At 33.7% G+C, this 20,992-nt stretch overlaps 3 protein-coding genes across 5 annotated transcripts; 2 read left to right on the forward strand and 1 right to left on the reverse strand.

Moving 5' to 3' along the window:
• Positions 1 to 7,368: 7,368 nt before the first annotated feature.
• Positions 7,369 to 11,597, forward strand: LOC148205784 (uncharacterized). The gene is made up of 6 exons (XM_088103795.1): positions 7,369 to 7,642; positions 7,719 to 7,814; positions 7,924 to 7,964; positions 8,835 to 8,952; positions 10,366 to 10,446; positions 11,233 to 11,597. Exons 1-6 carry the CDS (start codon positions 7,472 to 7,474, stop codon positions 11,287 to 11,289), a joined length of 564 nt encoding a protein of 187 aa, XP_087959921.1. The 5' UTR covers positions 7,369 to 7,471; the 3' UTR covers positions 11,290 to 11,597.
• A 725-nt stretch (positions 11,598 to 12,322) lies between these two features.
• LOC148205785 (uncharacterized) lies at positions 12,323 to 14,533 on the reverse strand. The gene is made up of 4 exons (XM_088103796.1): positions 14,373 to 14,533; positions 14,100 to 14,271; positions 12,888 to 13,004; positions 12,323 to 12,684 (listed from the first exon to the last, which is right to left on the reverse strand). Exons 1-4 carry the CDS (start codon positions 14,483 to 14,485, stop codon positions 12,553 to 12,555), a joined length of 534 nt encoding a protein of 177 aa, XP_087959922.1. The 5' UTR covers positions 14,486 to 14,533; the 3' UTR covers positions 12,323 to 12,552.
• Positions 14,534 to 15,727: 1,194 nt separating this feature from the next.
• On the forward strand, positions 15,728 to 20,877 carry LOC124827640 (ycf20-like protein). Of its 3 annotated transcripts, none has more exons than XM_088103798.1 (4): positions 15,728 to 15,867; positions 15,961 to 16,096; positions 19,389 to 19,622; positions 20,233 to 20,877. In XM_088103798.1, exons 3-4 carry the CDS (start codon positions 19,441 to 19,443, stop codon positions 20,675 to 20,677), a joined length of 627 nt encoding a protein of 208 aa, XP_087959924.1. In that variant the 5' UTR covers positions 15,728 to 15,867; positions 15,961 to 16,096; positions 19,389 to 19,440; the 3' UTR covers positions 20,678 to 20,877. The 3 variants fall into 3 exon arrangements, with proteins under 3 accessions (XP_087959924.1, XP_047156699.1, XP_087959923.1); XM_047300743.2 differs by having other exon boundaries at positions 19,400 to 19,622; XM_088103797.1 differs by lacking the exon at positions 15,728 to 15,867 and having other exon boundaries at positions 15,874 to 16,096; positions 19,400 to 19,622.
• The last annotated feature ends 115 nt before the right edge of the window (positions 20,878 to 20,992 follow it).

Raw genomic sequence — 20,992 nt, forward strand, 5'->3', positions numbered from 1 at the left:
TCAACTTGCCGTGGTATCCGGGAAGTCACCACACTAATAATCAATAACTTTTTTTAATTGCAGTATTAGTACATGTTATTTATTATCAGAAATAATGATTGCATGATTTTCTTTTTTATCTTTTATATTAATTTTGAATATTAAAAATATTTGACTTCTATTAATAAAATATTTCTATAATTTGTTTTTATATCATTATTAAAATTTTAATTTTATTATAATATGTTTTAACCAATGGTGTATATATGAGAAATAATTTTAACAAAAATTGAAAAATAAAAGTTAATTGTATTTAAAGAGATAATTACAAGTTTAATTAAAAATTTTTTTTAATATTATCTTTTAAGTATCTACAAATGAGAAGTGCATTATAAATGTTTTGGAAATTTATTTACTTTTTTTTATATTTCAGTATTTCTTTTAATAAACTATATTATGTGTATTGTTTGCTTATATGATAATACTATATGTAATTTGTTCACGCTAAAAACAACTAAATTTTTCTAAAAAATATAAAGCTATAAACAAAATACAAATAAAAATCACTTTTTATAGTGATTTTTTATATTAACTAATATAAAAAGTGGTATTGTATATAGTTAGTTGTAAATATTGTAAGAATTTCTATAAGGTTCATGTCAAAAGAAGTGTTGGGGAAGAAGAAGGTCCACTTGCTGAAGTTTCCTGCTTGTACCTGCCTACTCTTCTTTTTTTTCTCTTAGATGTAGCAATATCATCCTCTTTATTAGGCTGAGTGTGCATGTGTGGATGTAGGTGCAGGTGCAAGAGGCGACATAGTGGATATCTGAATTTGTTTCCTATATCTCAGGGTGATGACACTGACATTTTTATTTCTAGGATTCTGCACAGATTGAGAAGCCAATCTATCCAAATTTTGTGACTATGCTTGATTTAGTTGTGTGGTCATCTGCCCCATCTGATTGGTCAGGCTCTGGATCGACGCTCTGGTCTCTTGTTGGAACTGCATATTTTGCATAATCATATACCTGACTAACTCCTTCAATGACGACTCAGAGGTAGAAGGTTGAAGAGGAGTTATTGGTGCAGACATATCATGTTGATGTTGTTGCCTTTGATATTGTTGGACTGGTGGTAGAGGCACAAACGGTCTACTTCGATCGTCAATATTCTGGAATGGTGGTGGTGGTGGAAGTTGTTGCTGCTGCAAAACATTAGACCATCTCAGATTAGGGTAATTCCTCCACCTTGAGTTGTATTTGTTGCTAGAGAGGTCATAATTTTGCTGCTGTTGTGGTTGTGGCTGCGACTACCTATTGTTGTAGATGTTTGCAGCATAAGCTTAAGGTGAATCGGGGCCAATAGATTGCTGCAAAGATGGACAAGCATCAGTATAATGGTCACTGGAAGGCCAAATACCACATAAACATGCAACAATTGCATACTTCTGATTCTGATTCCTAGCCAATTGAGTCATCAAATTAACAAGAGCATCAAGCTTGGTCTTTATCTTTATATCTGCAAAATAAGAACCTAGCATCATTCCTTGCGCTGAACTGTTGAGAGTTAGAAGCCATTTTCTTAATCAAATGTTTGACTTCAGTAGGTGTCATGTTACCAAAGGCTCCACCACTGGCAGCGTTTATCATACTCCTTTCCAAGTTGTTTAGACCTTCATTGAAGTATTGGAGAAGGATTTGCTCCAAGATCTGGTGGTGTGGGTAGCTTGCACAAAGCTTCTTAAATCTTTCCCAATATTATATAAGCTTTCACCACCGAGTTTCCTAATTCTAGAAATATCTTTCCTCATGGCCATGGTCCTAGATGTTGGGAAAAATTTATCCAAAAATAATCTCTTAAGATCATCCCAACTCGTGATAGACAAAGGCGCAAGGTAGTACAACCAATCCTTTGCCACCCCCTCTAATGAATGTAGAAACACCTTTAGGAATATGTGATCTTTAGGAACATCTGGAGGCTTCATTGTTGAATATATTATGTGGAACTCCTTCAGATGCTTGTGTGGGCATTCACTTGTAAGACCATGAAACTTGGGCAACAAATGGATCAGTCCAGTTTTGAGAACATATGACATGCCTTCATCAGGATACTGGATGGCACAAGCTTTCATATGTGAAGTCAGGTGCAGCCAACTCCTTAAAAGTCCTCTCGCGAGGTGGAGGTTGAGCCATATTGTTCTCAGTATGCTGAAAATATGAAGATGCAGATGTAGATGAAGATGAAGATGCAGATGCACAATCACATGCAGATGCAAAATCAGATGTGGTATGCACAACGTATGAAGTAGTAGACACATAATCAGAATGCTGAGACTCTAATGGTATGGACTCAAATGGTGGGACTATCTCTAAAGAAAAATTCTTAGAATGCCTAGCTTACCGATGAAAAGTCCTATCAATTTTAGGATCAAAGGGTGGTAGTTGCCCAAGATTGCCCCTAGTCATGCACTAAATCAACTCTTATCACCAAAAGTCAACATAGTGAAACATAGGGGGGTGGGGGTAAACTACAAGTACATGCAAACCAAATCAGGAATTAGACGTTGGTCAACTAACTCGATCGACGTCATAAACATGTTCAAAGTCAGTTTTGGTAGACCATCAACGTTCAATATCACGTTGAATACCTGTTAAGCTCAACCTTTGTAAAAAAATGATGAAATAGATGTTGGCTATCCAACCTAACTAACGTCATAAAGTAGTTCAAAGTCGGCTTTACTTTTCCATCGATGTCCAATACGATGTTGAACACTTCTCAGGCTCTAGCTGTGTAACTGTAGAGCTTAGGTTGACAAGCTATTAAGCTCGTGCTGTCAAGCTACCTAGCTTGAGTTGTTATGCTGCCGAGCTCAAGCCGTAAGAAAATGAAGCATATGATGTTGGAAATCCTCAAAGTTGATGTATATAGTCGTTTAGACATTGGTTGGGTTAAAGAAACATCGTCTAAGTCTATTGGATTCATTAAAAACTTGAACCGAAAAGATGTTTCGCTCTCCATATAAAATTTATATGTCGGAAAGTTGATAGGGCCAATGTCTAAATGTGTTTATAAAATTAATAAAAAAATGTAGAGCGAAAATGGATTTTGAGTGCCAATTAGACGTCAGCCAGTTAGGGCATCCACTGTATAATTTACTATGACAATGGCTAGGTTGTTCACTGACGTCATATGTTATTTTATGACAAAAAAAAAAATAGTGCGAGAGAGTGCATTTTGCTCACTATCTCTACACAGTCAATGTTCTTTAGCTTTTGAACACAGTTCGACAACAACTTTGGCGACAAGCAAAGGTAATTTCTGCATCATTTAACACAAACACACTTTCATTAGATGTTTTAGGTATGCTTTTCTTTCATTTTGACTGATTATTTCCGTACATGGACATCATTTTAAGCAGTGACAAGTTTTCTTTTCTCCCTCACTGGTAATGAGTTCTCTTTTCTCCCTCATTAGTACTGAGTTCTCTTTTCTCCCTTTTCGACGGCGACTCCTCTACTCCATCATTGACACCACCCTCAAATATATAAAGTTAGTTATGTTTTTGGTTTATTATTATTGCTTTTATTAATTTTTATTTTTCGAAATGATCACAATGAAGACATATGGGAGAAAACAATATCTTAATAGGTGTCTTTTTATTATTTTTTGCTTTTTTTAAAAATTTTTCCTATTATAACTTTATAGAGATAAATTGTTTTATTTTTCATATATGATGTACTAACAATGTGTTTTCGAGTATGATGAGCTATGGATCAGGAAAGAGCGGACATGGTAGATTTGTGACTCGGTTGCCTGATTTCACATCTTGAAAGATTGGTATGGAGAGGTTGGTGGTCGAGATTGATCATCAATTGAGTATACCTAAAAACCCAATTTAGAAATTTTTTGAAGCTATTTTGGCATGTTGGCCAAAATGCATGTCTCTATTGTCATTACATCTTGGGATGACGTCCTAAAGATAAAAAAAACCTTCTATGATAGGATATTCTGGTATGATTACTTGAAATAGATATAGTGTTTAATATTTCATTAACATATTTTTTAGTTTACAACATCAAAATTTTGACATTCCGAACACATAGTAAATTAGAAAGAAAATATTATCCCACATAACCATCAGATGAAGGGACTTCAAGACAAGGCTAACAAGTCTTTATATGTCTGGAGACAAACAACATGACACTCATTGTGGGAATTTCAAAATAATTGAGGAGGGATGGATGAAGTTTCGTGCATGATAACTCTCTATTTTCCCCATTTTTCTGTGTTTAGAAGTCATTTTTAGTTCATCTTTGTTCTTAATTGTATAAAATTAGATTAATTTTAGTTTTTTCTATTAAATCTTAGGTTCTGTAAATTTTTAGTTAAAAATAGGTTTTTAGGTTTATTTTGTAGAGTTTTTAAATAATTAGGAAATTAATATTTTTCTAGTTTTTTTAGTTTTATTTAAATGGATGTTAATTTCTTTTAATTGTTGAATAACCCTTTTCTCATCTGCTAATTGGTCCCTATTCTTTGACTTTTCTATTTTGCAGAGTGACCCCTGGTAATTGGGCTGTTTTATGTTGAATCAAAGATGCTGAATTTGGTCAAGATATTGAATTGAAGCTGCTTTTGATGGAAATCCATTTAGGGCATTCCATTCAAAGGAGTATTAACTTAAGCTAAGGCTAGGAAAGGGAAGTTGAAGAAGAACTTTTAAAGGCTCTTTTTTTATTTTCTTTCTCTATGTCTTAGAAGGATTCCTTTTTAATACTATATGGTTGTCTTTTTTTGTAGGATACAATAAAGGCAAGAACCATGGTCAACCAATCGATTTGGGAAAAGCATTATTCAAGGAATCAGCACCAGGGTCGCTCAAGTGCCCTCAAATAGGGCGACTCCAGCTCAGATGCACCAAATGGACTTCCTGGCTCACGTGCGCTCCTGCGCCCTAAGACAGGGGGGTCTCCAGCGCCAGCGGAGCAGCCTGAAGCACGTTTTGGCAGCACTGTCCATGTGACCCAGCATGCTTCCCGTGACCCAACTGACTTGGCCTTCAAGCTCGTCTTTTATTTTGAATTTTGGGGGAAATTAGCTTAGAATTGAGGCCCTTCTTCACCTATAAATAAGAGGGCTTCCCCTTTGTAATTCTCACTTTTGGATGTAATGAAATGCTGCAGAATTGCTTGCTTAGCCTCTTATATCCCTTAGTCACCTCTGAATTTCGAATTCAGATACTCTCCTCTAGCTTCCTTCCTTAGTAGGAAGGCCTTCTGAGTTTGGAGGCATCATACACACACCACACCTTCATCCAAACTTTCATCAAACACCTTTCTATGCATCCATTTCAGTACACCAAATCTCATTCCGCTGTGCATCTGTTTGAAGCTTCTTCTTGCGTGCTTAATGCTAGGAAAGGGTTCCATCAAGTGGTATCATGAGCTGTGGTCGTCCATGCATCCATAGCTAAGTTTTTCATTCCATTTTCTACTCCATTTTTATTATATTCCAGACAGAAATAAACTAGCTAGCACAAGAAAAGGAACAATTTGATTTAAACAAAGTGTGAAGAAATCTGTTTGAACACTTTGATAAACTAAAATATGCACCTTTAATTGTAACAATCAGTTCAATCAATAAATTTTCAAAATCATGTTGATCATTTAAAATGCTTCTCAGATCAGTACTGTATAAACCAAATTGATAGCACAAATCAATCTTAGGAAATGGATTTTTTATTTATTTTAAAAAATGCAGTATTCCTCTTGGTCAAGGCTTTTTGGGCTTAAGGTGTAACCTCACAAACACTCTTTCTGATCTGTTTTAGGCATTTTATCTCCAGTAGCAAATTTCTTTTGGATGATAGATACTCAATCTCACCACCACTTGGCTATGGCTTGTATCTCAAAATTTAGCTATAAGAGTTGCCAATTTTCACACTTTTGTTGGCTGGACAACCCATTTGAATTCACAAATTCTGCTCCTTCTCCACTTCCTAAGATGCCACCTTAGTTGGAAAAGTTTTCTAAAACTGGACTGCACCACAAAGTCTTCACAACACCACAATTTCACACAAAATTAACACCAAACTAGATCAAAAAGTGATGGTTTAGAAAGCAAATTTGCACATAGGTTAGGATATGCTTAAATGAATTGTGCTAGCAACTTTCAAACATCAAATTAAACTTTTTCAAACTTTCCAACACTTAAAAGCATACGTTGGTTTAATCGATTATTCAAATTGATAATGATCATGTTGTTTTGAATCTCTCATTAACAATTTAATATATTATTCAAACACATAATTGATTAATTAGGCTGTGAAACCTTTTTTCTTTTTAAAAACATATTTATTAAATTGGTTTTAGGTGTATGTTGTATGCTAAACCAAAATAAATCGTATTTGTGTGAAAGATTCAAACAATACCTAATGAAAGTTATGACTCAAAAGCACATATTTGACATTTACATTATTCAATCATAATCATACTTCTCGAGTCTTATTTTCAAGTCCATTAATTAGTCATTCTATTCTTTCCAATGTTGCTTTGGATTAATATATACATTTGTGTTTGTGTGAAGCATTTGTGTGAGTAATAATTTATTTTTGATCTTATTTTAGACTTTTTAGGAGAGAAATGTCGATTCTTCCTTAAATTTATCATGAAGATAAAGACTTCTTTATGGGAAGGCGATTTTATTTTCCTTTTTTTTATAAGTTTCTTTTAACTTTTCCAATTTTTTTTTTATAATCTTTATTAATGGTTCATGCTCCTATCTTATTTTTCTTGTACCAATTAAATTGAATTAATTCAATTTTTGCCAATTTTAAATTATTATTTTAATATTTAATCTTTTCTTGCAATCAAACCTTCACTTGTATAATCATCTTGAATTAAAATCATGTTTAGCAAAAGTCTTCCTTTAAGTTATTTTTCATATCTTCAAAATGTATCCATCTCATTTTCAAGCTAAATCATACTTAGATCCTTATGAATTGGAATGTCCCTTATTTCCATGCAGATGATGAATTGATTGAACTCTATTATTTTCCTTTTATCATACAAGTTTTTCGATTCACCTTGTCTCTCATTCGTACTTCTCTCACCATAAAAGTCATCTAACAAGAACCATATATTATTACTGTTTTAAAGTATAGTTACAAGACTCTCGCAATCCATTTTTGACACACTAGATGCAAGACAAAAGCCGTTAGACGTAGTATAAAGGTAGAACATACTTTTGTTTTTCCCAAACTTTTAATTTGTTAACAAGTGTAGATAGTGATTGTTTTTTTCATTAGGAGACGTAATTAAGTGTTAATCCCAATGTTTGAATCGCCACGTGTTCCTCTTGATGTGGAAGAAGCAGAGAAAAGCAAAAGCAAAAGCAAAAGCAAAAGCAAATCAAAAACAGATTCCCATACCCGTTTTCAACTCCACCCTTCTGTCTGTTGCCTCCGATAACGAACTCCCACTGTTCCACAAAAATGTCCCGAAACGGCGACGTAGAGGAAGAGAGCGTCGTCACTAGAACAAACAGACCAGACCCTTTCTTGGTAGCATGCCGCTGCTTCAGCTTCCTCACCTCGCTCGCCGCCATTCTCTGCATCGCCGTCAATGTTCTCTCCGCCGTCCGTTCCTTCAAACACGCATCCGACGTAACACCTCTTCTCTCTCTCAATTTTATTCTTCGCTTCTCACTTTCCGTTACCTTCTTACACGAGCGAGTTTCAGATTTTCGACGGCATATTCCGCTGTTACGCTGTTATCATAGCGGCTTTTGTGGTCCTCGCTGAGACCGAATGGAGTTTCATCCTCAAGTTCTCTAAGGTTCCGTTTGACCATCATTCTTGCGGTTATTCGATTAGTTGTTAACACTCTTGTGTTGTTACGCGGTGCATGCTCTGTTGTGATCTAATTGAACGGTGGTCCTTTTTAGGTTTTGGAGTATTGGGCTGCCAGGGGTATGCTGCAGATCTTGTGCGTGTTCCTTTCGATTTACTCACATTTATTATACCTGTTTGCTCTTTAACTTGACTTACCTGTGCTTATTAAATCATTTGATCTCATATCATGTCATAAAATATGTTTATAGTACTTCCTAGCATTCATAATTTTTTAATACGCCTCTGTTGACCATTTCCTTAATCTTTGGGTTCATTTGTTTGATATGTAATAAAGAAGCATGTGAGAAAAAACATAGATGCAAATAGAGAAGGTATATGAAAATATGGAAGAAATAGAACGAAATTAAAGTGTTTGATTTAGAGAAACCGGTAAGAAATGAAGAAGAGTTAAACGAGTGAATAGACATAATTGATAAATAAGATGAAAATAATTGGTGAGTTCCATACTTTTTTGTTTAAATTTTTACCGTCTCATTTTCTTTCTTCTAAGCACTTTCACCTTTTAGTTTTTACTCTATTTCTCTTTCACCAAAGAGAGGTAAATGATGTTTCGTCAAAGAATAGGTGCACACCTTGTTAAATACCCTTTATACTAAAAGACACGTGTTTAATCACTTTTATATTTTGGATCACTGAATGCCTTTTTCTGTAATATTGTTTTTGTTTCTTGTCCTTGGTCTATGGTTAGCAAAGCCATCTTCAGTATTAGATGTTTAGCTGTAAAGTTTAAGCTGCAATAATGATATTTAAGTGCACTTTGTTGGAGGAATGGAATAGTGTCCATTAGGAAATGTCAGTGGTATGTTGTTGACTAGGAAGTAGTATTTAGAATAGAGTAAACTGTTGTGAGAGTAGCTACCACTAGTACTTACCGTGATTTTTATTTTCTTCGTCATGATAGACTTTGTGGCTTGGTTTCTGAATAGTGGTTTTATTTGTGCAGTGTTGCTGTCATGACAAGGGCTTTTCCTGACATTACTGGGGAGCGAAGGAACCTTTTTCTTCTTCAGAGCATAGCAAGTTATTTGCTACTTGGCTGTGGCGTTATTTATGTTGTTTCAGTAAGAGATCATTGAAGAGAAATAATATATTTAGTCATATAATTTGTTTATTACTTCAATTTAGTGTTATGCATAAAAAAGTATGGTTATAGTTATTGGTGTTAGTTTTATAGGCTTAGTTCAAGATAGGGTGAACTGAACTATCTCACTAATTCTTTAAATTTCAGAATTTGGTTACTTTAAATTAATGCACACAACGTTTAAGAGTGAGTTAGTTTAGGTTGGGTTGGGTAGGGTTTAATCATAAATGAAACTCAACCCAATCTAACTGAGTTGGATTGGGTCGAGTTGGGTCATCGGTAACCCGGCTCAAGGAACACCCCTAGAGAGAGTGAATGATCAAGACATTAAATTTTTATACTAGTTCATTTTATAGTAAGAACTACATCCAATTGCTCAACCATACCAACTAAGCTCATAATAAAATATCAGAGTTTTTACTAACACAACCAAATACTTACATTAATGTTCTAATCAACACTAAAGAACCTAAAATACTTCTAGGTCTTCATGAATCTTCAAAATCTTCATGGGAATGGTTGGATTCATAAATGGTTGGATTCATCAAATATATGAAACATTAGCTTCAACACTTGGCAATGCTAGTACAAAATTATTATTTTTCACTTTTATGTAAGTTTGTTAACATAAATATTTGTAATTCTTCAGTTGACTTGGAAAAGTATTGGGTAGTCTATATAGTATTATCAGAGTGAGGTCATACGAGTTAAACATTTCCTTTTCTTTCTGTTCTATTTTTTCCTAAATACTTTTTATTCTCGGATATCTTGAGCTTGCTTGTAGTGTTCTGTTGCCAAGTAGACTACGTGTTTTATTTCAGTTCCTACTCTTTACTATGATTTTCCTCAATGAACCTTGTAATAATAAATATTTTCTCCTTGGAAATGGAAATTGATAGAGAAAATTGGCATTCTTTTTTTGCTTTCATTAGGTTAATTTCTTCTCTCTTCAATGATGGCATGCTTTGCATGATTGGGAAAACCTGCATACTATCGTACTGTAGAGATGTAAGATGAATGAATATTATCACAATCTGAATAAGCCGTTGGCATTTTCAGATTCCCTAAGACTATGTGAACTGTGACTATATGATTTGAAAGTATTGTGTAAAGTATAGTACCTACTCAAAACTTCAGACATATAATTCATGGGAGGTTTGCATGTTAGATTGTTATAGTCATATTGCAATAGGGAAGTTTCCTTTTCATGTCCATTATCATTGGTGGGAGTGATACAAAGATCAATAGCTTTGGCTTGTTTTTCAATCTTACGTCTCAACTGAGGTTTTAGACTTATTTTTATCCATAAATTTTTATCTGCTTCTGATCTTATCAAAATTTATTTTTTATTAATCTTAATATCATTTTTTTTTAATTTCTCTTCTTAATGAAGGGTATCATGTGCATTGGTTTTCTTAAACGTGCCCGCCAGAAACAGGAGATTACAAGAGAGCAAGCAACCAAGGATCTCGAGGTATGCTTCTATTTTCAGATGTTACAATTTAATCTGATTTATATATTATATGTGGTTACATAGTTACGATGACACACTCTTCCCGTCGTACAATGGTTGTCATTTTAGCCATTTAAAGCAGTTTCAAATTGACTGATGTTTTCACCTTATAATTGTCCTCAAATTAATGTCTCTCTATCATTAAGTAACGCATTTATTAAAAGAGTGAGATTATTTCAATAAATTTTTTAGAAAGTGACATATCTATTGTTTTTCTTAATCTATACGAAAAAACCTTAAATTGTAGTCATTGTAAGATGAAGAGAGTGATGAAGTTCTGATTTTGACCTGATGCTGATCTTGATAACATGCTTTGCATGATTGGGAAAACTGACATACTGACATGCTATACAAATCTAAGATGGATTAATCATATCAAAATCTGAATATGCTGTTGGCAGCTTCCGTTACACTGAATAGTGACTATATGATTTGAAAATACTGTGTAATAAGGTTTTTTCATATAGATTAAGAAAATACCTACTCAACTTCAAATATTCATGGGAGGTTTGCATCTTTGCATGTTAGATCATTGTAGCCAGATTGCACTAGCGCTTTCTCCTCCTTTTAATGTCCATGATCATTAGTGGAGATTGGATACAAAGATCAATAACTTAGGCTTGTTTTCAGTCTTAAGTCCTAACTGAGAGGATTGAGACTTTTATTTTTCTGAGTAAATTATGAAAATTTGATTTTTTATTACCAAGAAAACCTGCTGTATTTACTTGTTTTTATGGATACATGCAGGAATTGGAACGGCGCAGGGAAGAACTTGAACAACTACTCCTTTCCGAAAGAGTTTAAAGCATTTTAAAGTTGTGATGAGCTGATATAAATCGGTAGTGATGATTAATCTACGGCAAACCAATGAACCTCTGTTTATCAGTATTGCTTACAAAATTGTTTGTTCATTCTTTGTAACCGAGTTATATTCTTAGATATAGGCTTATTAAAGGTGGGCTGTTGGCATATTCTTTGTAAATATATAAAGCAGTATTTAAAATTGTCTCAGTTTTTATAGGGACTTGAATCCAATTATAACTGACGATATATAATAAACTCTCCACTTTGTTAGAGCAGTTTCTGTTGTAATAGTTATATTTTGATATTGTTATTGGTTGGAGGTACTTTTAACATATGTCGTATTGAGTCACTAGTTTTACTAGTAAGGTATCAGAATCAGATATCATAATTTTGCATTTAACGTTGTCATCGTCGTTGTGTTTGGGGTCATGGGCTATCCATTCACTAATTAAGTACGAAACTAATCTCAAGAAGTGATGAAGCGCCAAAGCGATGCTCTTCCATACAATAATTTTCCTTCATATACATGAATATCAAAATTGAACTTAGGGCTGGGTGGAGCAAATTCTATAGAGACGATCTTTAATTTTGTTCAAGAACACACGCTTCTTGAATTCTTTTCAAGAAACTTTACCCGTAGCTATCGTAAGATACGGAAAAGTGAAATAAAAAATAAAAAATAAAACTAATCTTTTATCTTCAGGAAAATCATGGGAAATTTCAAACTTTGGTACAGATAATTTACATAATGTTGAGACAGCACATGATTAGAGATATGATCAATTATTATGATGCTTGAACACTTCTTTCTCAAACCTTCAACGAATCATTAATCAGGGAAACTTGTTATAAATTAAATGATATAAATTATTTATTATCAAATTTTCTTGAATCTAGTTTTAATTCATGTATAAGATAATTTTGACTTTTGGGAAACTAAACTATTTTTTTACCATTTTAAGAATTCTTATAAAACAGTTTTCGGTAAATAGACTTTAATATTTTTGTATCAAAGGCTTATTTTAGGACTAAGTAAGACAAGACCTCCTTGCTTGCTCATAGAGTTTTTTACTCAACTAGATATACAGTTACAAACACTTACATTTCATATTAAAAATGCTCCAAGTATACTTTCAATTCCCTATCGAGGATTGGGTGTAACAGAGATAACATATTTGAAATCGTCAACGGATGTGTGTTTCTGAATAAACGCAGATAAAAATTTCATTAGGATAGTCAATTTCAGCATCCTAGTTGAGAGTATTACTTGGGCCTTTTCTGCTTGTTCTTCTTTGCTGCATTCCCGTTTTGAGAAAATTTTGCGAGGCCGTTTCTAAATGCTTCAAGATTTACCCCATTTCTAACCAAAATACTTGTTACTCCAATTTTTGAGATCTGCGATTACTACTAAAAATCATGTTACATATATAACAAATCGATAATCCTTGTTCCAACCAAAAATTAGTAAATTCACACAAAACACTGTATGATCCAACCGTCAAATAAAAGACCCAGTTGAAAATGTGAAAACAACTATCGGTAAGAAAATTTAACAAGCTTCATTGAAATAAAAAATTGGCAAACGCAAACTTTGTTACCTCTTGGATGTTGTTATTATCATCGTCAAAGAATAGCATGGAGTTATAGGGGATCCCAGTCTTTAAATGAATTTTCTGAAAATGATCTGTTTTGTGTGTCCAGCTGTAAAATATTTCCTTAACAATGAGAAAGAAGTAAATTCGGTCAATACATGAATCTGGTTACAAACATTTATCATATAAGAGGGAAGGCTTAAGGAGTATACAAGGATTTCATCCGCAAAATTCAAGGTCTGAAATCTCTAATTTCCAATTCCAAAAAACCAAAGGATCGATAAGTTTTCACCACCCGTATTCTTACAGAAAATCAGACTCAAGAACTTTTATCTTTTAATTCTGCACGAGCTTTCTGTTTTCATTGAACTTAAGATATTTACATTATTATTTGACAAATAAACCTAACCAAACTCTATCTAACAATGTTTTCCTCCTGAAGGCTCAAGCTGGCCTTGAATCCAAAAATCTCTCCTACAGCAACCTGGCTATTAAGTCTTGGTACAGGGTTAATATCGCTTCACTTTCCTTCTATGTTTGTCGCATGTTTCAAAGTATACTTACTACAAAGGACAAAATAAAAAAATAAATAAAAATGAGGCTGTTGAGGATAATCTCGATGTTGTTTCTCTGATACTTTTGAGTAGACAGGAACCGCTTATGTTGAGTGTGATTATGCTCAAGCTTTATTGTATGCTATGTGCTAGATAAGCATTTTAACTAAAAATTGTCATTTGCTTCTACGGTAATCCAATAATCAAGTAATAAGTGAATTTTAAACCTATTTCAATTTTATAAAATATGTGAAGGTTTTTGCCCACTTATATTATAGACTTCATCTTTAGGATGTGAAACTTACAACATGGCCATCCTCTTGTAAATGACTAGATCAATCCTTTTATATATTGAAGCTCAATTTGAATAATTTCTCCAACAAACATGAAAAAAATAGTAAAAAAAGTAAACATCACTTATAAATTGAAACTTATCTAGCTTTCTGGTTAAGCTTCCAACACCAGCTAAACTACATAATCTAATTTTTGCTAACAAGAGAACCTTGATGCAGCATACTTCCTTAATTTATTTTATTCTTTCTTTCACAAGAAGTCGCCGTTTGATTTTGTAACAGAAACAACAAGAACATCACCATCACTTCAATTTCACTCTTTGCAATGGCAGAACCAGGACATGAAACAAAGGCAATGAAAAACAACACACCTCGGCGACGAACATTGACCTGATGCCGAGCTTGTCAAGATACGTGGTTGCAATGTCAGGAGTTGGTGACTTGGAAGCAATTGCAGAATGAACGTTCTGGCGTTTGAGCGCATGCAAAATGCCTCTAGAATGAGGAAACAAATAAGGCGTGTCGTGCTTCGAGCGGCACTCACTGAAATTAAACAAGAATATGGGTTTTTACTCGGAGAATAAACAAGATTGAAAAATTTATGAAACAACTTGGTATGATAAAGATGCAGTAAGAAGATAAACCAGTAGAAAGGCCAAAGAGTGTAATCGAGATCGAAGACGACGAGCTTCGGAAGCAGTTGAAAAACTCCCATTATCTGCAATGCCTCTGCTTTGACCTGCTCCACCTCTTCCATGCTTCTGCTTCCTATTCTATATGGATCATGCCTTATTGGCTCTTAAATATTCTTCCACTCACACCATATTATCAACATTTTATTTATTTAGGAATTTGTTTTTCTTTTCTTATTTTTATTTTTTACATTTTGTTTTTAGTGCAATTTCATCACTCAAAAAGTATTTAACTTTTTTGTCACTATTTACAGTGAAATATGTTTTTGTTTTTATGAATAATCAAATTCTGGTTTTGTTTTTAATACTTTTTATTTTTATTTTTGGATTACTTATTTACTTCTTTTTACATTAATAAAATGTTCTATCGAAGTCCCATAGTTTTGATAACACGATAATGTGATATTTTCAATAATTAATTTATTTCCTTTTAAAGTACAATAATATAATCCAGCTTAAATTGGAATTAAAGTAATTAGTTTTATAAATTGCCGGCGAAAATATACGGGTTTCTGAATACGTTAATTCATATTTTTATTATATTTAAGTAATAAAATTTTAAAACGTATATAATTTTACAAAATTATATATAAAAAAATATAATGTAAAAATATACAAAATTTTATAAGAATAGTTTAAAAAAATTATGTAACCGTTATTTTTAGAAACATAAATTCTTTAGTATTTTAAAATAATAAAGAATACTTAATTACTTATTTTTAATACATAAGTAAATAAATAAATTATTTTCATTTATTAAACAATGAAGTTGTTTAACTAAAAAATAGCACTAAAAAAGAAGTTAACAAATACTGTATTCTATTTATGGTATGAATTATGTATTAGATGTAAATTATATTATACATAAATTAATAATTATTTTTAACCATTTTAGTTATTAATCAAATGAAGAAAAAATGATCATTTCATTATATATTTTGAAAATTAGACGACATATTGACCTTTTCTATTAGTAATAAGTATAAATTGAATAAAATATGAAAATAATAGAATTAAAATAAACAATTCTTTATATTTTAGTTTTAAAAGCGCTACTTAAGTTTTCGTTGTGACCTTTCAAAATGTATCTAAAATACTTTTGACATAAAAATATAATAAGAAAGTTAAATAAATTGTTGAAAAAAAGAGTAAAATATTTGTCTTAAAGTCAAAATTAACTATTTTTAATTTCTGGTATTGGGTGGCAATATAAACTGACTATGAAACTATCTAACCTTATTATGAGGAATTAAAAATATGGTTTATTAATTGAACCTTTTACCATTACTGAAAAAGGTTTATTGTAAATTAGAGTTTGCCGGACCCCGTTCGGGTTAGCGATTTGACCCGAATTGTGAGTGGCATGGAATAGAAAGAGATAATAAACAGTGTACATTTCTGTAGCAAGAGTTTCTTGGTTGTCCTTCATCGTTCTCTCTTGATGAAGGTAACACTGACACTAACATTTCACTCAAATTCTGTTTCTGGATACTGATGTTTCATTTTTTGACAATCCATGACTCTGTTTGCACCATAACAGAAACTTCAACCATTGTCGATGGATTCACAGGGGTCATGAAATTGCCAACAATTAGGGCTACTTTCTTGTTGTTGTTTAGCAACTTGAGAATTTTGGCTTCTGCTGATTTTGTATGCAACTGTGGGCTGAGTTTTAGGTAAGGCTGCGGCTTGTTTTAAAGTGCATAAGGGAATACCTTGTTCCTATACTTATTCTTGATTTTTGTGGCCACTTTTAAATTAAATGGAGGGTGTTACCCCCTTAGGATCTTCTTAGGGTAAGTTTGTTTTTATGTATCATTTTGGCTTTTTCAAATTTTCTTACTGTTTTCTTTTCTATTTTATTCACTTGTTTGTTGAATGCTGTCGGATTGTTTATAATCTTGGGTATCCTGAACTGCTTATGTGTTAGAGATTTTTTTTTCTGCTTATCTTCATAACCTGTATTTGTGCCTAAAAAAGCAAATGCAAACTTCTCGATGTATCTGATAATGTTTTCTTAAGATCACTTGGATACAGTGATGGACTTCGAAATTTCAATACTTAGAAGTTCAAAAAACTATATAATTTACATTGGTATTGCTAACTTGAAACCCGACCACATGGTAACACGATGACTCCTCATTATCATCTCGTTATACCAAGAGTCATATTATATTACTAATCTAAAATTATCACAAGTAGTCTTGAAGTACAGCCATAAATATTCTGTTGAGTGTAGAAAACTGCAAAACTCGTTCTCTTAAATTTTGCTGCTAACATGATTAAAGTGCAAGATGATAGCATCATGTAGATTACTGCCAATGAGAATTTCTGATTCTTGTTGAATGCCTTGAAACAACCCCTCCAAATTATCCCAAAACCTTTATTTCAAAGTGCTTTTGATCCTACTTGTGGATTTGTGGTGCAAAATGATATTGACAGTCTAACATTAATTTTAAATATATTATCTTGGCTGTTATACAGCTGCAATCCACCAAACTTTGCTTCCTATTCTCGTCTATTGTAATACATACTCCATTCTTTCCTATAAGTTTAATGACATACCAAAGTTTAAACGGCGTATTGTCTATCTCATTAACACTTTCTCCAGCACTATTTAGTTTTTACTTGTCAAACCTAAGCAAGCATTCCCAGACCAGCTTATTTACCTAAAGCAGTATGGAAGAATGTAAAGATCCTAGTTCATTTAACACTACATCTAGACGTCAATACAGTGACTAGCTAACTTAACATTATATTTGTGCTATACAGTGCATTACTTTCAAGTAGCAACCTAGTGTTAGTAGAAATCCATCATGAGTGATCCATAATTGGGGTTTTTGGCAAGTTTTATGCTGATTGTTGAGGAACCTAACACAACTCTCTTCCACTACCCTCATAGTTATCAATAGTGTGTTCATGCCGCTAGTGTAGAATGGAATGACAACTCTATGCACCTGAAGGTTGCGATGTGTCAGTCCTTGGTTGTGGTTGTGACACATGTTTTGCATCCCAAATTGTGAGTGATCATGCCATCATACAAATGTCTTTGATGCAACTTGGTTTTAACCTAGGGGGCCCCTAAAACAACTTTGAAACAATATCGTTTTTTCACAACTATGCTCACATATTTTATTTCAATTTTTCACTTCCCTCTTCTACAAATTGCAAATCACTCCCTCCTGCATTCTACCTCAAACCTAGACCACCATTGCCTCTGGACTTTTATGACATTACTATCAACACTCTTGGCCATTTTTTTGGTCATTATTCTGATGACACTTCCACCAGTGCTACTAATCTTACAACATTGAATGAAACCTGCACACTTAGTTCTTCTTTGTAGTGACTACTTCATTTGGCCAACCACCATTTGCCAGTCAACTTATTCAACCAACCTCCAACCTTTCTAGCCACCATCACCGATGTTGAAAACTCGATGATCGTAAGGGGATCGGAAAGGGAATGAAAACTCATAACTTGAGAGGATCATAACTTGACTTGTAAGAGTTATGAGTAGATAAAATATTATATTCATAAATAGGTGCATCATTAAAAGTAATATAAATGATAAAAATAACTCATACATAATTTATAAAATGGGTTCATAACAATTAAAAAATAGGTTCATTAGTCTGGACATGCATAATGTTAGAATCTAATAAGCCATTATAGATTTCTAGGGAATTAAGTGTTACATAATCTGGAAAATTAGGATATTGATTCCTAATTATTAGGTGTGTTTATCATAATTGATTATGTAATATGCTATAAATACATTTTGTGTGCTTTGGATTAGACACACAATATATTCAGAATATCTACAATTCTATGTGGTATCAATAGTTTAGGCTATCGATTTGGTTTTTTCTTTTTTTTGGATGAATAGTAACTGCAGCCACTTGTGCCCCTTTTCTCTGTCATCGAGCATCCATTTCCTCCAATTATCACTGCGATTGAGACCGTCTTCCTCTGGCAACCACCGCGCTTCATTCACGGCTCCAATCTGCCGTTACATGCACCCTCCCGCTGCCAATTCTCAGCACACCATGCTCCAACCCAGCCACCGTGCTTCAACCTACAGACTGTGCTTCAACTTGGCAGATCATGCTTCAACCTTGTAGACCGTGCTTCAACCCTACAGACCGTGCTTCTTTTCAGTCTTGTTTTTCTCCTCACAATTTCTGGGTGCCTAACAGATGGATTCCATTGTCTTGAATGAGGTCGATGAGAGTAATGAGTGGTTGTTTTGAGAAATGATCAAAGAAGAAGAAGAAGTTGTCCAAGAAGAAGAAATAGTATTTGATGATTTAACTTGCGGAACTGTAGCAGCTGCAACTGAGGCTGGGGAGCTTATTACATCCAGTAGGCAACATACAAGCACAAAGAATGCAGCGGCAGTTTCTAGTTCTAGGCCAATTAGAAGAAATTATGCACTAGCGCTAGAAGTAGAGGAAGAGAAGTATGGTGATGAAATTGAAAGTGAAGAGGAGGAGGAACAAATCTACAACATTGACAGTGAGGAAGATCAGAATGCAATGCTTGACATTGCAGCTGAGACGATGATGTTTAAATGTTATTAGAATTTAGATTACTAACTTGCTTGCCTAAGAGGCTTAAACATTCTTTTTATTTCCTTTGCACATTTGAATATGTTTTGCTGCTTTGTTGTTTTGACTTCTTGGTTGACATTAATGTGGCATTTTAGTAATTAAACAAGTGTAAAGATATTCTTAGGTCCCTCTAGCTAGAAGTCCTGTGATTATCTGCATACATGTTTTTTTTATATGCAATTGCCGTGTCTATTACCACCTTGAATAGAATTTGAATGTTTGACTACCAATTACAGCCCCCTCAGTATTATGCTTAACAACTCATTCATTACATTATAGTTTTAAGTTTAACTTATGTTTATTTGTGTTCTAATGGGTGTTACATTATATGAAGCTCTGCGTATAACATCTTCAGATTTTGAACAGGTGCAGATTAGAAGCCTCGGAGCACTATAACTTCTTAATGCATGGCTTGTCACGTGGGATCTTCGATTCTGAAGTGGAGATTATCACGTACAGAGAATGAAAGCTCCGAAAATTCATGTCTATCCCTTGCAACTTCCAGAATCCACAGTTGTGTTTGTGAGCCAAATATTACCGGGCTAACTCTAAAAGTTGGCATGAAGTCTTCACCTTTTGCTCAGAACTGGTAATTGAACTTATTCTAACAATTTGCCCCTTGATCTAAAATTATGGTGATTTTTTCATCATATTATTTATTTGTTGTAAAAAAAAAATAATGAGCCCTCTGTTAGAACAGTTGATTAAATGAAGGATAGCCTAGAAAATACAGGTAGAGGAAGACCACGGAAACCTTTGAAAGGGATTTAAATTTAAATGGCTTCTATGGAAAGTTGCTTTTTATTAAAATACAATAGCATCGTCTGATTCGTATAGGTGGTAGCTGACTTCACATACTGGGAAAAAGAGCAATGATTATTGCTGTTATGTATACTTTTTATATTATTTGTTAGCAACTCTTATCTTAAAACCTGAAAATGGAGATATCATGCAGCCTTCTCATGAATACTATTCTTTTTTCTCACCTAACCTTGTGCATATATTTTTCTTAGTCTTTTCTTTCCTATAAGATACTTTCTCTTTTTGCATTATAAGATGCTAGAAATAAGCACTCCTTTATGATTCTAATACCATTGTTAAGTACCTGGAGAGTTTGGGCACCTCTGAATCTTACTATTAAGGGAGTGGATAATCTTTATACATGCAAATATTAATTGTCTTTCATTACTCTGGTTCAGTTTCCTGGGAAGAAGAGCTGAGTGGAAAATAGCTTTTGCCTTGAACACAGGTGGAGTGTCTGGAAATGGTGACCAACAAAGCCTCAACGAAGGCAGTTCCAATCTTGGTGGTACTCGATTGGGTAGGATACTGAGTGCAGGTGGCAGACAACTTCTAGAAAAGCTGAACTCAACTAGAAAGAACTTACCCTTGAAAATATTCCTACTACTCTTGGGCTTCTACACGGCTAATGCACTGGCTACAATCCTTGGGCAAACTGGTGATTGGGATGTTCTGGTTGCTGGTGTTGTGGTGGCTGCAATTGAGGGAATTGGCATGCTAATATATAGAATGCCTGCCACTGCAAGGCCCGGGAGGTTGCAGTCTTTTCTAGTGATGGTGAACTTCTGGAAAGCTGGCATATGTTTGGGTCTCTTTGTAGATGCTTTTAAGTTAGGCAGCTAAAAGCCCACAAGACTTTTCTTTTCAATTTATTGTTGTATATCACAAACTCTGGTAAGTCAATTTTTATAGCACTTCTCTTCTAGTTCTTTAATAGTCATCTAATTGTAGCATGTGAATATATATGACGATTGCTTAATGAGTTTTTTTCACAGTGCACCCTTTTGCATGTGCTGTGTGAAGGAGAAACTTTTATTTTCTTAGCACCGAATTCATTTGCATGTACATCTGTCCTGTTGGCTGTGTTTAAGAGGAAACTATGAGTCACTGGAGTTACCTGCACCCAGTGTAGAGCTATTTAAATTAGGAAAAATATAA

This window comes from Vigna umbellata, chromosome 1 (genome assembly GCF_029865625.1).
Source record: "Vigna umbellata cultivar VRB3 chromosome 1, Vumbellata_1.0, whole genome shotgun sequence".
NCBI classification, from domain to species: domain Eukaryota; kingdom Viridiplantae; phylum Streptophyta; class Magnoliopsida; order Fabales; family Fabaceae; genus Vigna; species Vigna umbellata.